Source organism: Bemisia tabaci, chromosome 7 (genome assembly GCF_918797505.1).
Source record: "Bemisia tabaci chromosome 7, PGI_BMITA_v3".
Lineage (NCBI taxonomy): Eukaryota > Metazoa > Arthropoda > Insecta > Hemiptera > Aleyrodidae > Bemisia > Bemisia tabaci.
This window is the reverse complement of record NC_092799.1, coordinates 45,877,259-45,904,161: the sequence shown is the minus strand read 5'-3', so window position 1 is coordinate 45,904,161 and position 26,903 is coordinate 45,877,259. Positions and strand designations below refer to the sequence as shown.

Here is a 26,903-nt window from a genome sequence, read left to right as displayed (position 1 = left end):
TATAAGAACAAAATGTTCTTATTTTTCAAATTTACATACTACGTCGGTGCCTCCTGGTCAAAAACACCACTTCTGAAAAATGAAAAAAATTGAATTCATATGAGTTGAACTTTTCTACTCTTATGAGTAGAATATTCTAGTGATATGAATAGGATTTCTACTCATATAAGTAGGGAATTCTACTCATGTGAGTCGGCAAATTCTGAATAGCCTACTCATCATTTTTAGCAGGGAAACACAACATATGCAAATTTTATCTAGAGGTCCGGCACTATATTTGCGCCTGAACCTCCGAGCTGTCATTTTATTTGAGTTCGCGGAACTCCCGATTAGGTGACCAATGAATCGCAACTTCGCGGTGCGTGATTTAGGTACCGCCTCGAGAGGTGGTCCTTAAAAATGTTCAATCCATCGGAAACCGATGGGTCTGATCGGTCGAATCTGTTGGCAACGGTGCCCATTAATGTTGATGGTTGATGAGACAAAATCGAGCAGAACTTCCTGAACAGGTTCGGAACTCTAAACATAATTCGTTTCATTTGGACGAATCTAGCCTGACTGCATTTTCAGCATGTGATTTCCTCTTATTTCTGATTGTCTACACGGAAATTTGAAGACGTTAAGCCTTGAGATTTTCCTTGATTATTCTCCAGAACACGAAAAACATATTCACGCAATGGAGAATTTGCACGCAATTTTTTTATTGCTTCATCTGAAAGTGCCTAATGAGCTGAGTTCGCAATATTTTTCATAATTTTTTTCTGACATGGGAAATTGGAGAAAAATTGATTTAAAAATGAGAAAATGCGCCGCCTTGTGACGTCATCTGGCGGCATTTCCCATTTAAACACATGTATTTTAGCAGAATCGGTTATTTTGTCATATCTCCTCTAATAATCGCTCAATTTATGAATCAAGGGTATCTTCGTGTTCAGTTCACTCAGAGGATTCCACTTAAACAGGAAATTCATCAAATTTCAGACCCTTGCAAATTCTCCATTTCAAGGCATAATCTGGTGTTGTCTTCTCGTAAAATAAACAAATCGTGAGGGGAATCGTGCAACTTCTGATGTAGTCAGGTAATTTTTATTCGGTTCATGATGGGCGCTTACTTGGGATGCGTATTGAGGTAGTCTCTTTAGGCTTCCTTGCAGGAATATGTCATCTCTGTACATGGGCCTCACGACGCCGTCAACCTTAGGGATCGTTCCTCGTCGGCCTCTCCTGGTCATGTTTACGGTCTCCACGGAACCGATCTTCCGGACCGTAACAGCACTTCCTCGCCGATCGCACGGATCCAGTAACGCGTGTTGCGGTCCACCGTTCATTTTCTCCAGATTCTGAAAACATGACGAGATTTAAAATAAATATATTAGGCTAGGGAATCGTCATAAATTGGACCGAGTTAAGCAGAAAGGAACCAACCCACATTTTGGAAAAAATTGAGTTATGAGTGGTTTTAAACTCAACCACTGCTTTACTATCTATCGGCAAAAATTTAAAGTTTTTGTTGGAGCAAATTTTGCAGAAATTGAACTTGAAGTTTATCTTTAACATTGAGTCTTATGCAAGATCCAAACTTTAAACCTCTTTTTCTTGGTTCAATCCCGATGTGGCTTGGTTCCTTTCTGTTTAACTCCGTCCAATTGTAGACACAACTGAGTGCCTCAAATTCGGATCATAGTTTTGCGGAGAATCTTGAAATAACAGATCTATAGTATACAGTGGCGTTACGTGCTTTGCGATCTATCGATTGATCTACCATTTAAACTCGAGGGAAATGATCGATAGACAGGTTGTTCGCAGCGGACACCTTAATAATCGATTCTTTACGACAGCTTCAAATGGAGGACTATCGATAATCAATCATTCACGCCTCGCCACTGATATTATACGATGTGTGGCATCTACCGATCACTTCTGACAGACATACATGAGAGTTTCCGACGCCGGAAAAAGAAGGGGAGAGAAGAACTTTTGGACGAAATTAATTTTTTCAGAACTGAAAAAAGGCAACTACATTGGTTGATTGCAACATGTGCCGAATAATATAATTTTTCAGAGGTCTCCTCATATTGCATTTGTGTAGCAAATTTTATCGCTCGAAATTTTCACGAAAAAGTCCACTACCTATACAAAAGACATGAGCTCTCAGTTAAGTTGACGCACTCGCACTCATTTTAAATATATAGTCATCCGTTAAGATGCTTGCAAGTTGGCAACACTGTTTTTTTCCATTTAAATGTATATGTTAAACATTCGATTCTGGGTGAGGCAGCCTGTCTTACCTAGAATCGATATATTTAATGAATTTAAATGGATTATTAACTTAACAGTGTCACAAACTTGCTGAAATCGCCACTGATTTAGCCATCTCTAACCGCCTCTCTTCGAAGATTATTTTCTTTAGCGACGTCACATTACGTCGTAATACTTCAGGCTCTTTCCACGATTTTTTTCATTCCTTTCTCTGTCTATTCATCCCTCTTATGGGCTCCTCTCCACCCTGAAAATGACGTTGAGCTAGACGTGATGAGAACCCCACTTAGAACAAATCGACGGTGTGTAGGTCCGCAACCACGTATCGCGTTTGCGATGTTTCAAAATCTCCCCTCCAATGTTATTTTCTTAAAAGAGAACGAAGCGACAGACTTCCTTGAAGTTTTCGCAGGATTTTCTCCGCACAGAGGGGAAAAATCCGGAAAATTTTTAACAAAATTTCTGTTTAGTAGTTTTCCGTTTAAACATTGAAGACACCGCACCAAGAACAGCCTATAACTGGAAACCGCGTTTTGAGAAAAACGCATTTAAAGTTTTGTTTTTGATGTACTGCGCAGACTTTTCTATGCAGGTACCCTGTTTTGGTGTTATTGGGTGACCTAACCCTTCTGTTGAAGGATGCCGGCTAGATTTTGCGATACATTTTGGGTTTATACTCTCATATATTTAATTTAAAAAAGCGGTTTATAGGCCATTATCACGCACAACAGTCATTTTGGTGGCAATATGAAGTATAAATCATTTTAATCACTTATGATTAACGCAAAATGAAAGAATATCGATAGTGAGTAAAGGAAGGGGTAACTAGCACCTCATAGGCCCGTTTATAGGTCGTTCTTGCACCCATCGATCCAGAGGCCTGACTTAACTCGGAAAAAAAAGGTTTTTCGACCTCGAGCCGTTACCTATCTATATTCTATCGCTACCACAGCATAGTCCAGGGTACGTAGAATCCGAAAAGCAGACGGGCGTAATAACAACCTATACGCCTATAGGCTGTTCTTGGTGCGGTATCCTCAATTAATGTATGACAGTAAGTCGCAAACCGAGATACGTGGATGCGGACACACACCGCGTCGAAGTAGAAATAGAAGTTTTTGTTAATGTTCTTCCCTCTTCTTTTTTTATTCTATCCTTTTCACCTCTCAAATGGACCGAGTTTATCAGAAAGGAACCAACCCTAATCAAGTTGAGACTGAGAATAAGAGGATTGAAGTTTGATTCCTTCATTAGACTTGATGTGGAAAGTAAACTTTAACACCTTATTTTCACAAACTAATATTTTTTTTCGACTTTAAGTTTCTGGCAGAAGAAAATATGCAACTAGAGGAACTCAAAAACATTCTCATCTCAATTTTTTCGCAAATGTGGGTTGGTTCCTTTCTGATGAGCTCGGTCCAAATGTTTAAACTACTACTGGCGTTTCCAGTCCCCTATCAGCAAGTAAGCCATTGGCGGATCCAGCAAAGTGGCAACATAGTTTTCCCCCATTTAAACCTATGGAAATGTACCGCTTCTTGGAGGGGCCAGGTGCTCCGACAAGAATCGATTATTCAACATAGGTTTAAACGGAGGAAATCCGGTGTTGCCAAATTTCTGGATCCGCCTCTGAAGTAAGCACTAATTACCTGAAACTCGTCTTTGATGAAGTTGGTGATGCGATCACTGTCCTGATGTTGGAGCTTCCTGGGGCTCTCGAAGGCGGGGGTGGGCGGAGCGAGGTGGGCCGGAGAGCCACCGTTGCAGTTAGGTTTGGTATCTACCTCCGGGTAGATGGGGATGCTGAGCCTCTTCTCCGATTTCGATTCCACGCGCAGGAGGTTTGTTCGGGGGTGTGCGTGATGCGCGTAGTTGAGCGACTGCGTCGACACGGCCGCCTTGCAGAGCGTCCCCGTTTTGAGGATCTCCGACGCCGACGGGTACAGCGCGTTGTTGTTCACCTTGTGGGCCAGAAATCGGAATCGTATCAGTGAGGAACGTGGGAACTGATGGCGGAGAGTCACCATGTCCCCTTTTTCAGCTCGAATATGCCATTTTAAATGTGAGGAAACGTGAAAAGGTACCTTTGTGTCCCTATTTACGAGCGGATTTTGCACCCGTTTTTTATTTTTCTCTCCTCCTTTTTTCATTCCTTCTCCTCATCAAGGAGGATTCAAGGAGGAATATGCGATTTAACTATTGATTCTTATGTAAAAGTTCGCGAGAAACACTATGGTGCCACTGGTTTTTTCTGAAATCAACTTCCAAGCTCAAAAAAAGCTTTCAAAGTTGAGGCCAAAATGGAGGGGATATCCCACGCCATCTTGAGAGTCCACGTCTACATCAAGATATAACTCTCCATGCAAAGATAGGGATTAAATACGTACATTAGCAGGGTTGCCGCGTTTTCAGTTTTGGTGTCCCCGATTAAAGTGGCAGCCCTGTCAATGTATTTGCTCCCTATCTTTGCATGGAGAGTTTATCTTGATGTAGACGTGGACTCTCAGGATAGCGTGGGATATCCCCTCCATTTTTTGAGCTTGGGAGTTGATTTCAGAGAAAACCAGTGGCACCGTCGTGTTTCTCGCGAACTTTTACATAAGAATCAATAGTTAAATCGCAAATTCCTCATACATGCAACATCTCCATTAAGATGATGCTCGTATCGGACTATCAGCAGTTCATCGTCCTGTCTCTGTTTCAGAAAGAATGGGATACGAAGGTACCTTTTCATCATAGAGTACATAGAGGTGTAATGTAAATGGGAGAGCTGGCGCCATGATCTGGTCGAGGAGTTCCGAGCCCGGCGTGCGCCGAGCTTCGGTTACTTTGTGAAATCGTTCGAGTCCATAGAAATTCAACTTCGCAATAGTTTTTGACATCAGAAAATTCTAGTATGCAATGATCAATTAGACTTCGTTTTGCGCTGAAAGGACCAATATTTCTGGCCGGTTAAAGGGTATAGCCCAAGCTAATGATATGATCAATTAAATCTATAGGATGAAATGAATGAATGAATAGGAAAATGAAAGTTCGAAAGTGACATGCAGAATTGAATATAACGGCCACCTCTCTAACCAAGCGTTTAAGTCTCCAGGGTTATATCATCTTTGTCCTCTTAAAACTTTTATGGGTGAGACGAATAAAGCTCAAAAGTTACAAAACTTGAATGTAACGGCTACTTTTCTATTCAGGCATTTAAGTCTCCAGGATTTATCTCAATCCTCTCGTAAACGCTGATAATGAATAAAGCTCAAAAGTGGCCACGTATTAAAGTTTCCAAGTGCAAACATAGCTAACTTCTTGTTAGTGTGGGGGATTTTTAATCCATTTTCTCAAAATCGATTTAATCGCATCGATTTGTAATAGGTTCGATTAATTGTGTACACTAATTTTCTTCTTTAACAAAATCGCAAATTCCGATTTTCGCTACCCAAATGTATTAAATCGGCATATTAGTCGATTTTTGGACCAAAATGTCAGCGAACTTCCCTGAAATTTTCATTTGAGTTCTTTTTCTTTTTATAAAGATTGCGAATTTTGAGCTTTCGTAATTTCCGCTTGTTTTAAATCGATTTTTCGGGACATCAATTTTTCGTCACTATTAAATCAACGGAATCGGGTTCTCGAAGAAAATCGCATCGATTTGATAAAACGATTAAAAAAAAAAAAAAAAAAAAAAAAAAAAAAAAAAAGATCCCCAAGTAAGAAGAGAAGCGAAGACAGATCCAGCAATTTGACAAAACCGGTTTTCTCCATTTAAACCTATGCTAAATTATCGATTCTTGTCGGTGCCCCTGGCCCCTCCAAGAATCGATACATTTCCATAGGTTTAAATGAAGAAAATACAATGTTGCCAATATGCTGGATCCGCCGATGAAGAGAGGAACGAAGTGGTACCTTGAGGAATGTGTTCTGAGGGTCAAGTGGTTCGGTGGCGGTGATCTCTAGCTCTTTTTCGCTGCCGTGGATGGAGGCCTCCTCGTAGGAGATCTCGTAGATGGGCACCTGTGTTTCGGAGGTGACCAAGAGGGGCAGTTTTCCGTCCGGTTCGTGGAGGTCATCGTGCCGCGCGTCCTCCAGGTTCTCGGCCACGTCGCTCGGAATCACCACCTTCACCGGTTTCAGCGGCCGGAACAGCGCCCCCAAAACGGCGCAGTTCAAAATGAAACCTGAAAAAGTTTCATCATAGCGTAGAAGCAATACACGAATTTTATGAGGACTGTCTGGTGTTTCAAAAGTTTCCTACCTTAAAATCTCCGCACGGAGATGTATACTACCGTGGGCGGCACCCGATTCCCTCCCGAGATTCCCTCCCGGATCCGATTCCCTCCCGCTAATGACCGCTGGCCAAGTCCGTTTCCGATTCCCTCCCGCTAATGACCTTCAATAAAATGAAGCGGCAACGTCGCATTAATCATTCAACTTACCATTTCCAGAGAGGTGCGCTGTTTCTCGTGAGTGTTTCAGGAAAATTAGTGTATATTCACAAAATTATGATGATTTGATGAAGAAAGTGGGCTAGGTTGATAGAAAGTTTCCAAAGTCTGTTTCATATGTATGCATGAAACAAAATTTGAGAATCCTCTCCCCCTTCTAACCCTCTTTATGGCTGCCGGATGTTCACAGAAAAACTAAAAGGGGCGTATAGAGAGCCCGATGCGTCAAAGAAGAAAATATGTTAAAAAAAAATTCTAAGAAGGGGGAGAGGGTTCTCAAATTTTGTTTCATGCATACATATGAAACAGACTTTGGGAACTTTCTATCAACCTAGCCCACTTTCTTCATCAAATCATCATAATTTTGTGAATATACACTAATTTTCCTGAAACACTCACGGGAAACAGCGCACCTCTCTGGAAATGGTAAGTTGAATGATTAATGCGACGTTGCCGCTTCATTTTATTAAAGGTCATTAGCGGGAGGGAATCGGAAACGGACTTGGCCAGCGGTCATTAGCGGGAGGGAATCGGATCCGGGAGGGAATCTCGGGAGGGAATCGGGTGCCGCCCACTACCGTACCAGGGAAGAACGCCGTATGAACCCCCAGGCGTTGCCAAATTTCCTTTGATAAAATACGAATTTTCTGGTAAACTTACGAATATTTTTCTTCCAATTTTTCAGATAGATTTCCTCGCGATTCCACCAAAAAGTCCTGACAATTTTAAGGGTAAATATACATAACTTTCCTGAAGATGTATGTGACTTTTGACTTCCACCACCGAAATCTACTCTAATTTAAGATGAATATATTTTATGGGAAGTTTTAACACCCACCTCCTTGAATTATGAAGCTGCCTCTCCAACCGAAATTCTCCTGAAGGTAGGTACCAACGTGCGCCATTAAAAAGGTTCCTATGCCGGAGCCGCAAACTGCAATTCCTGTCGCCAGGGCGCGCCACCGTTCAAAATAAAACCCTGTCGTGATCACAGCTGGTACGTAAATCAGCCCGAAGCCAACACCTGCAATTCAAATTATGAGTAAAGGCACATCAAAATTAGCTCAAAATTATAGGGACTCTGCAAGGCCGGATTTACCTACATGCCGCCCATAGGCCGCCTGCATTTTGCCGCCCCCTTCTCATTCGTTTTGAAGCACATTAAAAACCATCAAGTGAACGTGCCGGGGGAGGGGTGCATAAGACGCGTTTACTCGTGCTGGACACATTTTTTTGGGAAAGCCCCGTGACACTACTAGCAAAAGTTGACGGAACTTTAGGCGAAAGTTAATTTCCGCACACCTACCTTTGTGCGGACAGGGCCCTCCATTTATGATAAACAAACGAAAAAATTATGAAAGAACAAACATAAATGTGGTTTCAAAATGTTAACATCCGCCGCCGCGCCGCGCAGACCGCACCGTGTTTGACGCAATGCGTGAAGTATTCATGCAGTCTTGTAGGCGCTATGCGTTTCACGCTGACCGCAATGACCGCACTGTGTTTGATGCAATGCGTGAAGTATTCATGCAGTCTAGTAGGCGCTAATATGTGTTACATGCTGACCGCCGCACCGAGGGCTTCTCCTTTTCATCTCATATACTCTCGGGGATTGAGAAATTTTGTCGCCTTATCTTGTTTGTAATTTTTTTTTAAATACGATTTTTTAATGCCTACATTTACAAAATTTGCCGCCCCCTAGATTTGCCCCTAAGGTCCGCGGCCCATGCGGCCAGCCCCTAAATCCGGCCCTGGGACTCTGGATAGAGCAAATCAAAAAAGAGCACACAGAGTTCATACCAATGGTATAGAAGTTCCAACGATAGCGGGAGCTAATGATAATCTTTGAGTTTGGTGACAAATGGACGTATTTCTATCAAACGGAACTAAGTGCATTAAGACATGAGCCCTGAGATCCATAAGAATATGTGCATAATAGGGCTCACGTCATAATGCACATAGTTCCGTTTGATAGAAATACGTCCAAATCGTAGTTTCCCTCACGAGAGAACGTAACTCCAATGCAATGTTGCCGAATTCCTCTCGTAAATTGCATTATAACAGAGAGAATCTTGGGCATTCTCTACTGACAATTTCGTTATTTTTTTCTCAGAATTCATGCAAGAATCAGAAAATGTTTCGATAAAAATTGCGCATGTACATTCTTGTGAAATAAGTTAGCTATTTGAGTCACTTTGGCAAACTTGGAATGGAGTTGCGTTCCTTCGTCCGGGAGACGACAAAATTATGGACAAAGTCCGTAATTTGCTTAACAAACAAAATAAAAAACGTACTGCTTATTACTCTGCTCAAAATTGTATTTGTATGGTTATGTCTACTTCGTGGAGAATGTTCTATTCCCAAAAGAGCCTCCCAAAATAAGGTCTGACTTTCGCCCCTTTTTCGGTATTCGATTCGACCATCGAACCAAGGTTTAAGTGGAAGCTTATAATAACAAAAAACTCAGGAAAAAATTTCATGATGAGTATAGGAACCGTTTTTGAGTCACCAGGGGGGGGGGGGGGCAAAGGGGTCGAATTCCGGCCTTATTTTTCGCTATTTTCTTGTTGAATTGATGTGTCTACGGGGTTGTTATCGTTGTTTACACATGTCATACACGCCAATGCCTACGTATTTTTACACGCAGAATAAAGATTTAATGTTGACGAATCGATGAATCGATCGGTTATATCGATTTTTTAAGATCTTTACGGAAAATCGACGATTCTTTAATATTTAAATTGTTCATTTTTGATTCATGGATGACCAAATGCAACTAATATGAGTGTGGTGCAACGACACCTACGTATTTTTTCTTACAGAATCGGATTTTAAACTTTGAGGAGTCGATATTTCAATCGCTTATATCGAATTTTTGCGATTTTTTAGGAGAATCAATGATATTGTATTGGTATTTGAACTGGTTATTCTCCATCCGAGAAAAACCAAATTTTGAGTTTGAACACATTTCCGGTCGGGTCGATTTCGAGTTGAGTCAAGTTCTCGATTGGGGCACATTCCCGATCGAGTAGAAATTAAGATTTTCGATTTCCGGTCAAGGAAATTTCGGGTAGATAACAAATCCCGTCGATTGTGGTTTCCGGTCGGTCAGATTTCCACGTGCCAGGTACACAGCCACCACCTTTGGGGCCAGTTGGGCAGCCCCGGCTTTGGCACCTTAGGGGTCAGGGGGCTGGCCCCGGCTTTGGCTTCTTAGGGGTCAGGGGGCTTGCCCCCGGCTTTGGCTTCTTAGGGGTCAGGAGGCTGGCCCCCGGGTTTGGCTTCCTGGGGGTTAGGGGGCTGGCCCCCCGCTTTGGCTTCTTAGGGGTCAGGGGGCTGGCCCCCGGCTTTGGCTTCATAGGGGTAAGGGGGGTGGCCTCCGGTTTTGGCTTCTTAGGGGTCAGGGGGCTGGCCCCCGGGTTTGGCTTCTTAGGTGCCAGGAGGCGGGCCCCCGGCTTTGGCTCCTTAGGGTTCAGGGGGCTGGCCCCCGGCTTTGGCTTCGTAGGGGTCAGGGGGCAGGCCCCCGGGTTTGGCTCCTTAGGGTTCAGGGGGCTGGCCCCGGGTTCGGCTGCTTAGGGGTCAGGGGGCTGGCCCCGGGTTTGGCTGCATAGGGGTCAGGGGGCTGGCCCCCGGCTTTGGCTGCATAGGGGTCAGGGGGCTGGCCCCGGGCTTTGGTTCCTTGATTGAATATGAAATTATATTGCTGTAAATCATACCCCGTAGCCTGAAGTCGATGATTCGCCTTCAAATGGCTGGGTATGCAAAATGACTGCCGCGAAGCACGAATTGTGGTATCAGAATTTTGCATTAAGTTTACCGATTAATTTGAAGGCGCTCTTCTGTATCCATTGTGAATGACCTTGTGCAATGATGTTGACCAAAAAATTTATAATTTTATGTTTCAAATCGAGCCGTATGTTCGAAAAATGTCGAGGAATATTATTTTGAAAAAATAATAAGATTGTTTTTGGTCTCTATGTCGTTTTTTAAAGAAGAGAGCGCAGGCGGCTGGTTCAGACTGTGTATTTTAAGTCTCTTGGTTTGGTCATCGTATTCTGTAGCGAAACCGAAAAATTCGCCGTTTACAAGATCGCAACTTACTCAAAAGCGGTTGTGAATTTAAAAGTTTCGCACGGCTAAAATGAGCTTTCTTTGATTAACTGTGAATGATCAAAATTGAAGAAAAGGTACTTTGTCCACTGGTTCATTAGGAAAGCGTAAAACATGGATGGATGGAGCATTGATGACCAACTAAATCTTATTTGATAAGGAATTTTAAGTTTGAAACCCTTTTTCCAATCTTAAATGATCCAAATCCGCCAACAAGTTTAAAACACTAATTGCAAAATTGCGTATCTCCTGATGAAGTGTCGATTCTTAGTGCCAAAAACGCAGATCTCGGCATTTCTGCCGTATTTTCCAACAGTTCGAGAAATTATTGAAACTGCTGATGGAGTTTGAAAAAACATCTTATTCTTGCTATCCTCAAGAATTATTACCCTTCTACCGACAATAAAGAGGAATGCAGACAGTTGTTTTACTCTCCTGGAAAATCGTTTTTTCCGAGATTCGCACTTCTGCACTTTCACCATCGATAATGTGCTTTAGTATTGTTTAATTAATATTTGCACAGGCAGTGATTCTGATTGCTCCGCCAGTAATTTTTTTTCTCATTAATTTCTTCACAAACATTCTCAGGTATATATGTTGCAGGCAATTAGCAATCGCCGGCAAATTGCAATCTATTCGTGTTTAATCAACAAAATAAATCGTTTTAAAGTGAAAAAACGAGATTGGAAGTAGGGATTATTATGCTTTGAATTCAAACATACGTTAGCCCCTTCTTCTTGGATACATGGTGCCAGCTAGCACACTCGCGAGTTCGTGAAATGTCATCAATAATCTGCGTTAGGTTCGGTTAAGCAACTAAACTAACTCCTTGGCAAAGCGGAGAGTATCGCTGGATTTGAAGGCGTAAAGAAATCTTTACTATATCGATGTTATCGTAATTACAATTTGACGAATTGACAAGTACGGAGCTTGCAAATTGCCGGCGATTGCTGACTCCCTGCGACTTATACACTGATAAAGATTTCAGAGATATTTATTTCCATCTTTAAGTTTACGTGTTCTTTTCTCTATTGTAATCAGCATGTGTGTTTTTTTTTCGTTTCTGGTGCATCCCTCGGAATTCGTGGATTCAAAAATCGATGATCTTCCTGGACAACGCAAATCGTCAATTAAAAAATTGGGCTCGTTCAATTAAACGGGACACTTGATTCACTTAACTGAATCTTTAAATTAACTGGAAACTCAAATTTACCACAAATCCTACTCAACCGAAAACCTGATCTAACCCTGCTAACCAAAACTTTACTCAACCGGTGATCTTACCCACCGGAAACCCAAATCAATCGACCAATCGTCCGGCCGAATTTTACTTAACCGGAAATCGACAACCGTAAACTCTGCTCGACCGGAAACGTGCTCCAATCGAAAACTTGACCCAACTGGAAATTCGATCCAACCTGAAATCTGACCCATCCCAAAATTCCAATTCACTGGAACCATAATCCATTCGTATATGACGTGACCGGAAATTAACCCAACTGGAAACTGTTTCCAACCGGTAACGTGTCCCTGTCGAAAATTTGACTCGACTGAAAATTTGATTCGATCGGAAATCTGACCGACCGGAAACCACAATCAACGGGATTCGTTATCCACCCGAAATTTTACTTGACCGGAAATCGAAAATCTTAATTTCTACTCGACCGGGAATGTGCCTTAATCGAGAACTTGACTCAACTCGAAATCGACCCGACCGGAAATGTGTTCAAACCCAAAATTTGATTTTTCTCGGATGGAGAATAACCAATTTAAATACCAATAAAATATCATTGATTCTCCTAAAAAATCTCAAAAATTCGATATAAGCGATTGAAATATCGACTCCTCAAAGTTTAAAATCCGATTCTACAAGAAAAAATTCGTAGGCATACCGAACTGAATACCGGAAAAGGGGCGAATTTTTGGGAGGCTCTTTGCAGCATCGTTCTTACGATATCGGCCTCCTATGGTGTAGTGGTTCTAGCGCTAGTTCTATGATCGGGAGGTCCTGGGTTCGATTCCTGGCCAGGCGACTCGAGTTTGATGGTCTCAAACGATGGTTGTCTGGGACTGGTTGTAGGGACGGAGGGGAGACGGGACTAAAGCGTAAGGATTATAGCCCTCGTGGACTATTTGAAGTAGAAAAAGAAAGAAATTGATTATATCGGGCCTGCACTAAACGCGTGGTCTACTTCTTGTGTATTATATTAGAGTTTCTTTTACTTACCTCCAAGTATTCCATAGAAGAAGCAAAGACTCCATAAACTCGTTGAGAAACTTGCGAGTATGAAGCTAATACATCCCAGAATACTGCCGAGTATTGTGACACACCGGAATCCATAACGGTTTGCAAGTGCACTGACGAAAGGACCTGAACATCAAAAATCATCCACTATATTGACATAAAATGTAATTTTTGGTGTATTTTCCGAGGAAAATACACTATTGCATTTTTTTCAATGCAGGCTCTGAGGAGGAATTGACAACAATGTTTCCATGAAAATTGCTCGGTAATTTTCACAAGACGAAGCTATCGCGACGGCTAGCGGATTTATTCTTCGGATTTTCGAAGCCCCATGCTCTGTAGGCAATTTTCTTACAGTCCCTGCCTATTCAGCGAGGAACTTAGAAAATCTGAAGCTTTTTCTAAGCTTTGTTGCGTCAAAATGACGCGTTTCTGGAAACTTTTGTGTACTACTTTGTCGCCTTGATTTTTTGCGCTCTTTCAACTGCCGTAATCCGTTTCTCCAAATATCATCTACCAAAAAAGCTATCGCAATTTTAAAATTCGGGAACGCTCATAACGTCATTTTCCGAAGGCGTGCGTCCTTGAAAACCCAAATAATGAACAGCGCGCTAAAAAAATACCCCGCTGCACAAAGTTTCAGCTACTTACGACAAAGCAACGAGGAGTTACATCTATTTGAACGAAACAAAATGGAAACTTTGGAAGCGCATAGCTCTTTTACGAAGCATTTTTGGGCATATATGTATACGAAAATGAGGGGGGGGGGAAAAACACTAAGAAGTGGCCCGAATACTGTGTGTAACGAGGTGGAGAAATGGTGCTAGGGTCCAGGTCCACACCAATTCGTGGGGAAATCAAAGCCAATAAGTTCCAAAAATTTCAATTAGAGTCAAAAATAAATTTTTTAACTCTAATGAGTACCAGTACAAAACTGAGGGGGGGGGGGGATGTTCAGCTCAGGCAGTTTGCGGCATGTTAAGTTGGGTTCACTGACGAGTGTGATCTGCTGATGAAGTATCTAAAAAGACCCAAACCGGTATATATCTCTCGCCGTGACTCTAACTTAATATTCCAATGCAAACTGCCTGAGCTGACCACTCTACCCCGCTCAGTTTTGTACTGGCACTCAGTAGAGTTAAAAAATTTATTTTCGACTCTAAATTGAAATTTTTGGAACTTCTTGGCTTTGATTTCCCCACGAAACGGTGTGGACCTAGCACCATTTCTCCACCTTGTATAGGAAAAAATAGTCATATTTTCAGCAGAAAATTCGATCCTGAAAGTTGAATACGTAGACTTGCCGGACACCCTGTATATTGCCTATACACCTTTTAGTGGTGTTCCATATAAACTACTAATTGGTTTGTAAGCCATAGGTTTTTCCCAGTGCGCATCGCCCATAACAGCGCCGTATAAAGTGTTTTTACCTCCGGTAAGTATGCACTGAAAAAAAATTCTCGGCGTTTTTACCACGGTCCGTTGGTACCTTTACCATCTCACTTTTTTTACCAATTGTTGGTAATTTTACCAAGACAGACTGGTAAGCTTACCTAAAAACCGGTATTTTTACTGTTTTTTTTTCAGGTAAGAATACCACTTTTATTGGTAATCAATTCCCGGTAACTTTGCCATTTTATCTCGGTACTTCTACCACAGTCGATAAAAAATATTGGCGTTTTTACCAAGGTCCGGTAAAATTACCGAGGAAGTTCAATAATTTTACCGAGATTTATCGGTAAAATTACCAATTCCATAAATGGTAATTTTACAAAAAAAAAAAAAAACTGGGATCAATAATAGAACCCTGGATTTTTGGTAATTTTACCCTTTTCTTAGTAAATACACCGAGATTTTTTTTTCAGTATGAAACTTAAAATTACCTGTAATCAAGTAGAATCCGGACAAGAGGGAGCCAACGAGGGAAACCTGGGCTTCGGAGGCGTTGAAAGACACGGCGAGATCCTTGAGGAAAGTTCCGAAAGTGAAGATGATTCCGTCGACGACGATGTTACAGCAAAAGGAGGAAGCGACGATGACCCAACCCCAGCCTCCGTCGGGGGGCACCACCATGTAAGTCGTCACCGTCTGACCCCCATGACCCGCCTCGCCGCCCTCGCCTCCGCCGCGATCCTCCGTGTGGTCTTCATCGTCCCTTTTGTCCTTTTCGTCTTCGGTTTCTGGGTCCTTCGTCTCCTCTAGATCGCCAGGGGTGTTTGGTATCGTCATTATGGCCTTCTGGGTTGTTCTGCAACACGGTGAAACAAAGGGTCAAGATCATCCCTCTGAATTGAAAGTTCGCGAGAAAAACATGTTTTCGCGCTCAAAAAGGCAATGCTTAAACGTTGTCGGCAAATTGGACCGCGTTAAACAGAAAGGAACCAAGCCACATCAGCTATTGCCAAATTTAATTGAGCAATTTAATTTTTGAGATGAAAACGGTTGTGTGGATTTTTGTGAAAATTTCAGTGAAAATTCTCCATAGTTTGAAGCAAATTCCCCAAAAATTTTAAAGGAATCCGCACAAAAGTTCTCTCGTAAAAAATGTAATTGCCCGGTTAAATTTGACAATAGCTAATGTGGCTTGGTTCCTTTCTGTTAAACGCGATCCAATTGGACTTCACGGTAAAAAAGAAGTAGGGGTTGTTAAATGATATGGACGTGTCCGATCAATTGCGATAGTGTCCCGATTAATTTTGAAAGTACCCCAGTTAATTGAAATGGTACCCCCAATTAATTGTGATACGACCCAAATAAATTCGATCACTAATCCAAATGTTGCGGTGATACAGTTTTACGGAGGAGTCAGAAATATTGGTCTATCCAGTGGTTACAGTCCGTTTATTACAATGATGGCTGATTCATTTTGTGGCATCAATAGACTCTAACCTCCCAGCACCCAGCCAAAAGGGGATAATGATTGTTATTCTCACTATGAATAGCTCACTATTTAATTATTGCAAACTCTGACTGCCCTCTATAAAGAAGCATTTGGGGGGGGGGGGGGGGAAGCCATCTGGAGCGTAACCGCTCCCCAATGTGGCGTGCCATTGGAGATGCAACGGCGCGCGCGCGCCTTTTACTCGGAGCAACTTTCACAGCAGCAAAAACATGCGTGTGGTACACATTTTCGGTTGAAGGGGTTTTATAAGTCTTGATTCGAACCGTAACTTCAACGTGCACGGTGCACGCGCCGCGCCGCATCCCGAAGTCTGGTAGAGGGTTGTATTTTTACGTAACGTAACTCCTTGCAACTGCATATTCTGCGAGAACAATTCACTTCTGTAGCGCTTTGCGTTAAAAAAAATAGCACTACATTGAGCTCTGCAATACTGCCAAATAGTATTCCCTGTCAGTAAAAATGTTAATTTCGGTTTTCAGTAAGAAAAAGAGAATTCGGTGGGTTGATTTTGATCGATCTTAAGCTTTGGAGGCTTTCATTCACAATCTGTCAGCTTTCCTGCAGAAAATATGAGTCCATGGGTTTTATCTACTGAGAAAAAGAGAAGGAGAAGAAGAAGAAGAAGAAGAAGAAGAACAACAACAACAACAACAACAACAACAACAACAACAACAACAACAACAACAACAAGATGAACAAGAAGTAGAAGGTAAGAAGAAGAAGATGAAAACCCGGGAAGTAGTGTGGGAGATTGGATTCGATCAGAGAGTTTTGGTCTAAAATCTGCAAAATTAAAACAACTTTCCGTACAGGGGAAAGTTAAGAAAACCATTATGATGATTTGCAGATTCAGGGCTATTGGACTCGAGGTCAAGAATGAGTATGAGAAAAATCATTTTGCTGCTTCAGAATACTGTTGAGGGTTTTTTTTTTTTTTTTTTTATCGTCTCACAGATACAGTAATTAGTACTCGATTTAAAAATGAGCTTATGTGCCTGAATTGCTGATAACTCAGAGCATTTTTATCTCAAAGCGTATATATTATCAGCCATCGTTGAAGTAAATCATGGAAAACAGTGGTAATATGTCCAGTATCTTTTATTTTACAACAGTGATAAAGGGAAAACACGTGCAAAGAATTTGCACGAAAAAAGCTTCCTCATACCCGGCGAAGACTCTGCTGTCTTATGTAACAGTATTTTATCGTAAAAATATTTGATGGATCGACTTTATTGAATGCTTAGTATTCTACTGGATGAAGAATCTCCGTAACTCGTTTTCAGGATTCCTTATTCGCCCACCTAGAGCACCTTCGTAGGGACTGTGCGGGGTTCTTCTCATTGGTTCACCCATCTTAGGCAACAAGGGGCTGTTCAGGGCCCAAAACTTGTGGAATTTGTAAAAAAAAACGTAGGTTAGAATGACAACTGAATTTTTTCGCCCTCAACAATCTCCATCGGGCCCAGTGTCCTTACTTTGTGCACATTTGGACTGCGCTAGGCAGAAAGAAACTAAGCCACATCAGCTATTGCCATTTGATTGGACAATTTAATTTTTTACATGAAAACGGTTGAGCGGATTTTTTTGCAAATCTCAGTGAAGTTTCTGCACAGCACGAGGCAAATTCCTTGAAATTTTCGCAGGAATCCGCATAAACGTTCTCTTGGTAAAAAATTAAATTGCTCAGTTAAATTTGGCAATTGCTGATGTGGCTTGGTTCCTTTCTGCTGAACGCGGTCCATTTTACACACAAACACAGGGCCGGATTTAGAAGGGGCTACATGAGCCGTGGCCCATGGCGGCAAATTTTGTATTTTTTTTAAATGTAGCTATAAAGAAAAATTGGATTCAGAAAAAAAAAAGAAAAAAAAATACAAACGAGAAAAGATGACAAAATCTCTCATTTCCCGAGAGTATACAGGGTGTCTCACGAAAAACGAGCCACCTTGAATATCTGCCGAACGCGTCGGAATTTCGAAAAACGGTAAAAGACGTGTTCGTTTATATTAAGGGGGACACCTTTTGGCGTATTCGACATTTTCCCAAACCGCGGGAGGGGCGCGGGGCGGGGGGTGCCCCACCCGTAAGTCGAACTTTTCAAATGGCACCCCTACTTTTTTATTTCAGAAATCAATTCTACGCCAAAAAACAAGCTACCCTGTCCAAACCGAATGTAAATCGGACAATTTTTCAGTGATTGAGAGAGTTTGAAACATTTTTTTCATGCTCTTTTCAAAAATTTCCCACGCCCAATGGAATTGCTGTATCAAACCAAACTCTCCGCCAAATAAATTCTTAAACATTGCACTTTCGATATAAAAATAAAAAAAATCTGCTGCACCCGAAATCTGGAGCACGCGGAGCCCTTCTTTGCGACATTAAAATTCGTTATACCGAACATTTCCGAGGGGCGCTCATCGGAGGGAGTAGTAAGTTTTAGACAAGAATTATTAATCTTTTTTCTGAAGCATAAGAAACCGTGTCCATGAAGAGGCAGTTAAGTGGAAAAACAAATGGATTAGCTTTTTTTTAGGGGGGGGGGGGGGGGTCAATGACTTGAGCCGGACCTTGATACTTCTGAGGACGCTATTTTTCCGCGGTGCGTTGTTTTTCTACTTAACTGCTTCTTCATGGACACGGTTTCTTATGCTTCAGAAAAAAGATTAATTATTCTTGTCTAAAACTTACTACTCCCTCCCGATGAGCGCCCCTCGGAAATGTTCGGTATAACGAATTTTAATGTCGCAAAGAAGGGCTCCGCGTGCTCCAGATTTCGAGTACAGCAGATTTTTTCTTTTTTTATCGAAAGTGCAATGTTTAAGAATTTTTTGGCGGAGAGTTTGGTTTGATACAGCAATTCCATTGGGCGTGGGAAATTTTTGAAAAGAGCATGAAAAAAATGTTTCAAACTCTCTCAATCACTGAAAAATTGTCCGATTTACATTCGGTTTGGACAGGGTAGCTTGTTTTTTGGCGTAGAATTGATTTCTGAAATAAAAAAGTAGGGGTGCCATTTGAAAAGTTCGACTTACGGGTGGGCCATCCCCCGCCCCGCGCCCCTCCCGCGGTTTGGGAAAATGTCGAATACGCCAAAAGGTGTCCCCCTTAATATAAACGAACACGTCTTTTACCGTTTTTCAAAATTCCGACGCGTTCGGCAGATATTCAAGGTGGCTCGTTTTTCGTGAGACACCCTGTATGTCTAATTTTGTCGTCTTTCTGTGATACAATAGACAGCACCTTTAATTAGTCGTGTTAAGACTAAGAGAGAAACCGAACACGGAATTTGGCCTGGAACGGCGCGGCGCAGATACATGCCGATGATGACGAGATCTTGAGATGAAAAGGAGAAACCCTCGGCGCGGCGCGGCGGTCGGCATGTAACACATATTGTGGTGGTTTCCCGGATCTTTGTAAAGGATCCCCCGCAACCCCTACAATATTAGCGCCTTCAAGACTGCATGAATACTTCACGCATTACGTCAAAGACAGTGCGGTCGCTGCGGTCAGCAGCGGGCGGCGTGAAACGCATAGCGCCGACAAGACTGCATGAATACTTCACGCATTGCGTCAAACACAGTGCGTGCAGCAGCGGTCGGCTCGAAACGCATACCGCAATACCGCATACAAGACTGTGGGAATACTTCACGCATTGCGCCAAACACAGTGCGGTTAGCGCGGCGCGGCGGCGGAAGTTAAACTTATTAAACCACATTTATGTTTGTTCTTTCATGATTTTTTCGTTCATCTCATATAAATGGAAGATCTTGTCCACGCAGAGATAGGTTTACGGAACTTAACTTTCGCGCCGAGTTCCATGAACTTTTGCTAGTAGCGTTGACAGGGCTTTCGCAAAAAAAATGTGTCCAACACGAGTAAACGCGTCTTATGCAACCCTCCCCCTCCGGCACGTTCACTTGATGGTTATTATTGATGTTTCAAAACGAATGAGAAGGGGGTGGCAAAATACAGGCGGCCCATGTGCGGCAAGTAAGTAAATCCGGCCCTGCACAAACATATTCTCGCTCGTTTGAGAGTAACAGTGCTCGCAAAAATTCGTACGGGAATATTCCACATGAACCGAACACATGTGATAATGAACAGAGACCAATTACAGCGGGAACCTGCGATTTAATAATTATTGTTCAGCAATCCGACACTGAACTTACATAAAAGTGGAAACGCCAGCCAAGCGCATGCGTCCGACTTATCACTCCAACCGACATATTTATCTGTTCCGAAACTGCTCCTGTCAATTGTCCACGGTTTTGGATTTGAATTAAGTTTCTTTTGCCAAACGGGGCATTCCGCAATTTAAATATGTCTCCTCTGATGTCTTGATATGTTCATCATTGCTGTTCAAAAATTAAATAAATATATTGGTCATAGTAGATTTCATCTGCTTATAAATCGATATCCTTTTTCTAACTTTGTCCCCAAATTTTTCCACATAAAAATAAAAGTGTCCCGCTCATCCTATAATGCCCATCTGCAGTTTGAATTAGGAAAAATTCCATGTGAGGGTGAGTTCAAAGCTTGATGAGAGAGGATCGAGCGGATTCGACGAGTAGTGCTCCTTCAACGCATGCATGAAAGTCATTAAAAGCTGTCTCAGTGGCTCTTAAGTCACTGATCATAATTATAAATAAATGCCTGTAATCGCCGATTCCGTCTACAGTTTAATTGCCGCTGCAATGATCTCGATGCTCGAGCCATCAGTAGGTTTCCTAAAGTATACGGCATCGACCTACGTCTTTGAAATTCGTAAGATATTGACCCTCATAGGGAAAGATTGACTTGAATATACCAAAATAGCGTAAATTACTAAGATTCGAGATCGGAAATAAGTGTAACAATTGTATTGCTATGGACACTTGAGAGTATAATAGGAACAATACATACATACCTACATGTAATTAATACATCTGACCCAATTGTGAAATTTGGGCTCAACGTTTATTAGTTAACCTCCTATATAATTTCGATTTTCAATGCTCTTAAGAATATTGGGTCAAAAATTCAAAATATTATTTGCATTATAAGTTCTATGTTTATTATTAAAGCGTAAGAGTTACGAGATGACGCTATTAACTTAAATTGCGTCCCCCTTCCCCTCCCCTTACCCATTCATGACTATCAAAGTCTAGCTTTAAAATGCTCTCAAAGAGGCAATATTGAAAATTTTTGGTTAGCTTTGCGTCAAGAAATTCAAAATGAATCCCTTTAAATTGTGGTATAGATGTTTAATTTTTTCTTTTTATCTTACTGCCCACTTTACCGGAGATCGTCAGACATACGTGACATATATCGACGATGTAAGTCGGCAATCACATAACTTGTTTGCGGTGTCTGAAAATCTCCGCCTCTAAGTTATTTTTTTAAAAAAGAACAAATTGACATCATTCCTTGAAGTTTTTGTAGAATTTTCTTCGCACAGAGAAGAAAAATCACGGCAGTTTTAAAGAATTACCGTTGAGTAGTTTTCCGTTTAAAAAATAAAGTATGATAGGAGGTCTGCGACGTCGCAAACCGAGTTATGTGATTGCCGACTTACACCGTCGATATGTGTTCATTGAGTGAAAGTCCGCGATAAACACTTACGGGCATTGGCGCAGCGGTTCCAGCAAATTGGCAACATTGTCTTTCCTCAATTTAAACCTATGGAAATGTATCGATTCTTGGAGGGGTCAGGTGCTCCGACAGGAATCGATTATTTAACATAGGTTCAAATGGTAAAAATCCGGTGTTGCCAAATTGCTGGATCCACCTCTGGGCGAGTATGTTATGGAGGGGAAATCTCGGACTTTCAATAGTTTTTCCGAAAAATAGTGTGAACCCAGCATTATTTTACCACTTTGAAAATAAATCTTAACATTTTTAAGGAAGTTGTCAAAATATGAAACCTTACAAGGTTCATGACCAAATTGCGTTATTTATCTCCGGTCACGGTCACAATGCGTATTTGTAGGTCAGTTATACTTTCCGGAGGTTCCCCGATAGTGGATTTAATCAGCCTCAATATTTGCTCCTCAAATATGGATAAAATATGTACGTATACGTAAATATTTTCAAACATTTTAGAAAGCAGCCGTGAATTTCCCCTTGGATAGATAACTTGTGCACGCACGCGTCAATGCGTATCTGATTGACCCTAGCTTTCAAACAAAATATTTTAAGTTTTGATTTTTGTAAGTGCCTTGGAGCGCTATTATCGAGAAGAGAAATCAATGATGTTGTCAGTCAATAAGACCATTCTTGTACTTAACTCACTTTATTACAAAATATCTAATTTGAAAGAAAGAAAGGGGGAATCGAAATAATTTTTGGTCCATCTTTTCCCGCGGCATGTGATGTACCAAATCTTTATTTTGTAAAATTTGAGCTCGTTTCTTTTCTGGACGGGTTCCAATGATCGCTGACGGATATGAAAATAATGTTGCTTGATAAAAATAACTAAATTTTTCAAATCATGGAGCAGTAACCCTTGGCCAAACAAACGCGTCGCTAAAAAAAATTCGCCCGTAACCCAGTACCATTTTTTAGCTTTAAGAGTTATGGGTAACAGTCCATGTGTGTCAAATCCTATTTTTTATTATATGAACCATCTAGAACTATGTATGTAGCGTAGTCTAAGATTTTGGCGTCGAGACAGTCAACACAGAGGTAACAAGTGAGTAATACAGAATATGCCGATTATGCCACTTTGTGCGACTAATCCGTTGTTTCTAAACACAATCTTGTGTAAGTATCGTCCGACCAAAAAGTTATCGTGTTAATCTTATAAAGCTCGAAGGTTAGATCAAGACAGTGTGCTATCACACAATGTTATATCAACACAGTTATGTTGTGATCACATGTTATTTTGATTTCTGAGAGTAAGGATGGACTGCATTTGGAGAAGTTCAAGAACCTTAATAGATTGATTCGATTGTTTTACATGTGCTGAAATAGGCGAATTCAAATGCTGACAAAACTACGAGACACCACTGGGATGAACTCCACGTGGAGACGTTTAGGAACCTCAACAGATTAACACCAGGAATTATTGCCCCACGAGCCCATAAAATCTGCGCCACTTTAAGATATGCTCGAATTTGCGACCGGACGCTGCGACAATTTTCTCATCGATAAATCCAACCGAACGTTGAGCCCAGTTAACTGAACAGGGATTTTTCAGTGCGTCCCTCCTCAAACAAAACGGCCGGAACCGTCAATTAAATCTCAAGTTCACTTTCGTTACAACACTCGGCCACCGCACTCGAAGAAAGCCCGCGATATCTTGCCTCACGCTGCAGCCGCTCAACGTCCTGCAATCGATTAATCGACGAAGGACATCCAAACTCGATTAATCACGCCGGGTCGTAAGGAACCGTTAAAACTATCGATTGGGTTCTTTGGCGCGGGGCAGGAAGAGCCTGAGGCGTAGCTGTCGGGAGCTGATTCCATGAAATTTGGCCGGCTAACCGGCTGACCGCCTAAACGCTTCAATCAGACCGAATCCGAATTCGCAGACCCGACTAAAATATCGTAACGTGCTTTGCGATGGATCGATTGATCTCCCATTTAAACCTATGGAAAAGGATCGATTATCAGGGTATACCTGTATAATCGATTGTTTAGCATAGCTTCAAATGGGAAGATATCGATTCACTCCTCGCCGCTGCCTGACTCCTAGCCCTCATCCGGGCCAAGGAACTAATAGAAATCCGACCTTGACTGTCACCAAGTTCGTCTCGCTATTTTCAACGAGTCGACGTCCGATCGGGATTTTGACATCCGAGTTGAGCGCGGGCAATTCCTCGCTGGCCGTTTGTCGAAAGTTGCGGTTCAGGGCGGAAAGGGTCACGATAAACGTGAATCTTGAACTGTTGACCTGAAACTTAAAATGGAACGAACGGACTAAATTCTCTCTGGCTTCTTTCGTGCACTGAAAAAAAACACATTGGATCTAGAGTCCAGACTCTTAAAAACATCGACAAGAAAAAGTACTCTTGATTCAATCAGATTTAAGCTTAAATCAAGAACCAAGCCTCTTAATTTAAGCGGATTTCGTTTTGATTCAAGCAAAAATCCGATTGAATCAAGAGTATTTTTTCTTGTCAATGTTTTCAAGAGTCTGGACTCTAGATACAATGTGTTTTTTTTCCAGTGTAATTGTTCGATTTCCCATAGACACCATGTAAACTATCATACGTATACACAGTGACTGAAGGGGTGGAGATACACAAGATAGAAACGTAATCTTTTAAAGAGATCAAGGTGGGTAGTGTTGACCGAATAAAATCTCATTTCATCATCGTTTTAGAAACAACCGATCCACTTCCGAGTAGATCCGTCCGGTTGCAACGATGAAACGGCACCCATGTGTGGTAATGCGTTGTTATGACGACGCTTTATCTCTGTCAGCTTTCGTCACTGTGTTGTGTTATTGAGCAGTATCAATGGCATGTAAGAGAAACTATTACTGCCTCAAACCATCAAATTAGATCAGCACAAGGAGAATCACCGTACTACACCGCACAGGGACGTAACAATTAATACATTTTTCACTGGGGGGAAAAAACACACACATTGGATCTAAAGTCCAGACTCTCAAAAACATCGACAAGAAAAAATACTCTTGATTCAATCGGAATTTTGCTTAAATCAAGAACCAAACCTCTTAATTTGAGCGGATTTCCTTTTGATTTAAGCAAAAATCCGATTGAATCAAGAGTCCTTTTTCTTGTCAATGTTTTCAAGAGTCTGGACTCTAGATCCAATGTGTTTTTTTCCCCCAGTGCGCTTCACGAGCTATCCAAAAAAGGATTAACGTATTTATTTTTATTTTTTTTATGCCATTATTTATTTGTGTCGGTTTTCAGAATTAATTATTGGCAGCTTAATGAGTTTTTCAGCGCTATTTATTGACCTTAACGTCTAAATATAACGACCTAACGCATAAATTTGTCTCCTGATTTGTCCGAGAAAGTACGATACATTGACGTATACGTGTTAATAAGCTCATTCATGAGTAAAATTATATGATGGTCCTATGGATAAAAAACTGTCTTTAGAGTATGCACCGAGAAAAAATTGTACTTCCGAGTTGAGTTTTTCACTTTAATTTCAGTTCACAGCTCATTTTAATATTTTAATAATATCAAATTTAATTTATTTTTAATATTTAATTTCATGTACTTTTCAATTTCAAACGCATGTATCCAGAGACCGCAGACACGTCACGAGTCTCTCATTCACGATGCATCTCATGCAATCAAAGAAAACCCTAACAACAGACACAAATTAAGATATCGATGTTTCTTGAGAAAAGTTCACCGGAATACGGTTTTCAAGTCACCCTTCAAAGGTATAATTCAGAAAAGCAAGGAATGCAACAAAAATACTCGCGCTTTACATTTCACGCTCATTGCCGGACTTTTATGGTTAAGTTTTCAGCGTAACATTAACTTGTCGTAAATGCAGAGACAAGAGACCCTCCACTGGCCTCCTAGCGACAGGTGGAAGCTTTTACTTTCGGGGTTTCAACAATTCCTTATGGACAATTATTAGCGAGCAACAGTCATCACCCTATTTTCGGCTGTTGACTTACCTACATGGTCGATGATGAGCTTCGGATGACGTCATGAGCCAAACAACTTTCCCAAACGTCGGCCATTTTCGGCTTGTTTGCAAAACGAAACTGCCAACACGTTGTTGAACATCAACCATGTAGGTAAGTCAACAGTAGAATGCTGAAGTCTCGAAAGTAAAAGCTTCCACCATGGCCAAGATACTAGTGGAGGGTCTCTTGTCTCTGCGTAAATGGCACAGCTCAACACATCCATCTTCGGCACTTGCACTAATCGACAGCTGAAGTCAGGAACCACGTATCTTGATCACCATGTTTCAGAATCCTGACTTCCACTTTATTATTTTGAACTTAAACGAGCCAACTTTATTCCTTGAAATTTTCACTGAAAGCTCTGCAAACAGGGAGGAAAAATTGATGAAAATGTTAACAAATTACGTTGATTTTTTCTCCCGTGAAAAACTAAAGCAAAGGGAAGTCTGCAACGTCGTAAACCGAGAAACATGGTTACAGAGATTATCAATCGACATGCTTCCTCGAGGCGCGTGAGACCATTACTTAATTAGAGACGGGTGGTACAAGTGAGTGGTCAGCCTGGACCTCGACGCATGCACTCTGTTATCAGTAACATGTAGCCATAAGTGCCACGGGCGGGTAATGTGAGATATTGTACATGGGAAACAAATGTCTATTAAGAGAGAATCTGAAAGATGGGAGAAGGATGGAAAGGAGAGGACCCTTGGAGAAAAATACAATTTTTCCATCAAAACTGCCAAAAATTTAAACTGTTTAACGAGTTGAATAAATAGCCAAAAAAACACTGGAAAAAAACACATTGGATCTAGAGTCCAGACTCTTTAAAACATCAACAAGAAAAAGTACTCTTGATTCAATCAGAATCTAGCTTAAATCAAGAACCAAGCCTCTTAATTTAAGCAAATTTCGTTTTGATTCTGGCAAAAATCCGATTGAATCAAGAATATTTTTTCTTGTCAATGTTTTCAAGAGTCTGGACTCTAGATCCAATGTGTTTTTTTTTCCAGTGAAGCGGGAAAAAGGAAACAAAATTCAAATAAAAAATTTAAAGAAAAAATCAAATATTCACCAGTCGACTTTTTTCATTTTCACAAATAGACCAAAGAATATGAAATTTACTCCTTTTCGATGCCGTAGGCTGCACAAACCCTCCCTGTGTTATGAATCTGCCTACAAAATATATTATTTGTTTGCATTCAAGATGGATTCATATGGAGAGGAAGGACGAGTGAACTGCTGACAAATCATTCAGTGAATTCAGTGAATTTTATTGTCTTTCAGTGATACAAGAGACAGCACCTTTAATTAGTCGAGTTAAGAGAGAAACCAAACACACAATTT

The 26,903-nt window shown here is 41.3% G+C and overlaps 1 protein-coding gene across 1 annotated transcript in view; it reads right to left on the bottom strand.

The window, feature by feature from the left end:
- Positions 1–26,903, bottom strand: part of LOC109039733 (uncharacterized) — a 72,083-nt gene that overhangs the window by 21,257 nt on the left and 23,923 nt on the right. The window contains exons 2-7 of the mRNA XM_019055357.2: positions 14,937–15,301; positions 13,036–13,179; positions 7,537–7,722; positions 6,160–6,431; positions 3,909–4,220; positions 1,113–1,340 (exon numbers count right to left, since the gene is read on the bottom strand). Coding sequence (XP_018910902.2) covers positions 1,113–1,340; positions 3,909–4,220; positions 6,160–6,431; positions 7,537–7,722; positions 13,036–13,179; positions 14,937–15,282 — 1,488 coding nt within the window. The 5' untranslated portion in view covers positions 15,283–15,301. The remainder of the gene's footprint in view (positions 1–1,112; positions 1,341–3,908; positions 4,221–6,159; positions 6,432–7,536; positions 7,723–13,035; positions 13,180–14,936; positions 15,302–26,903) is intronic.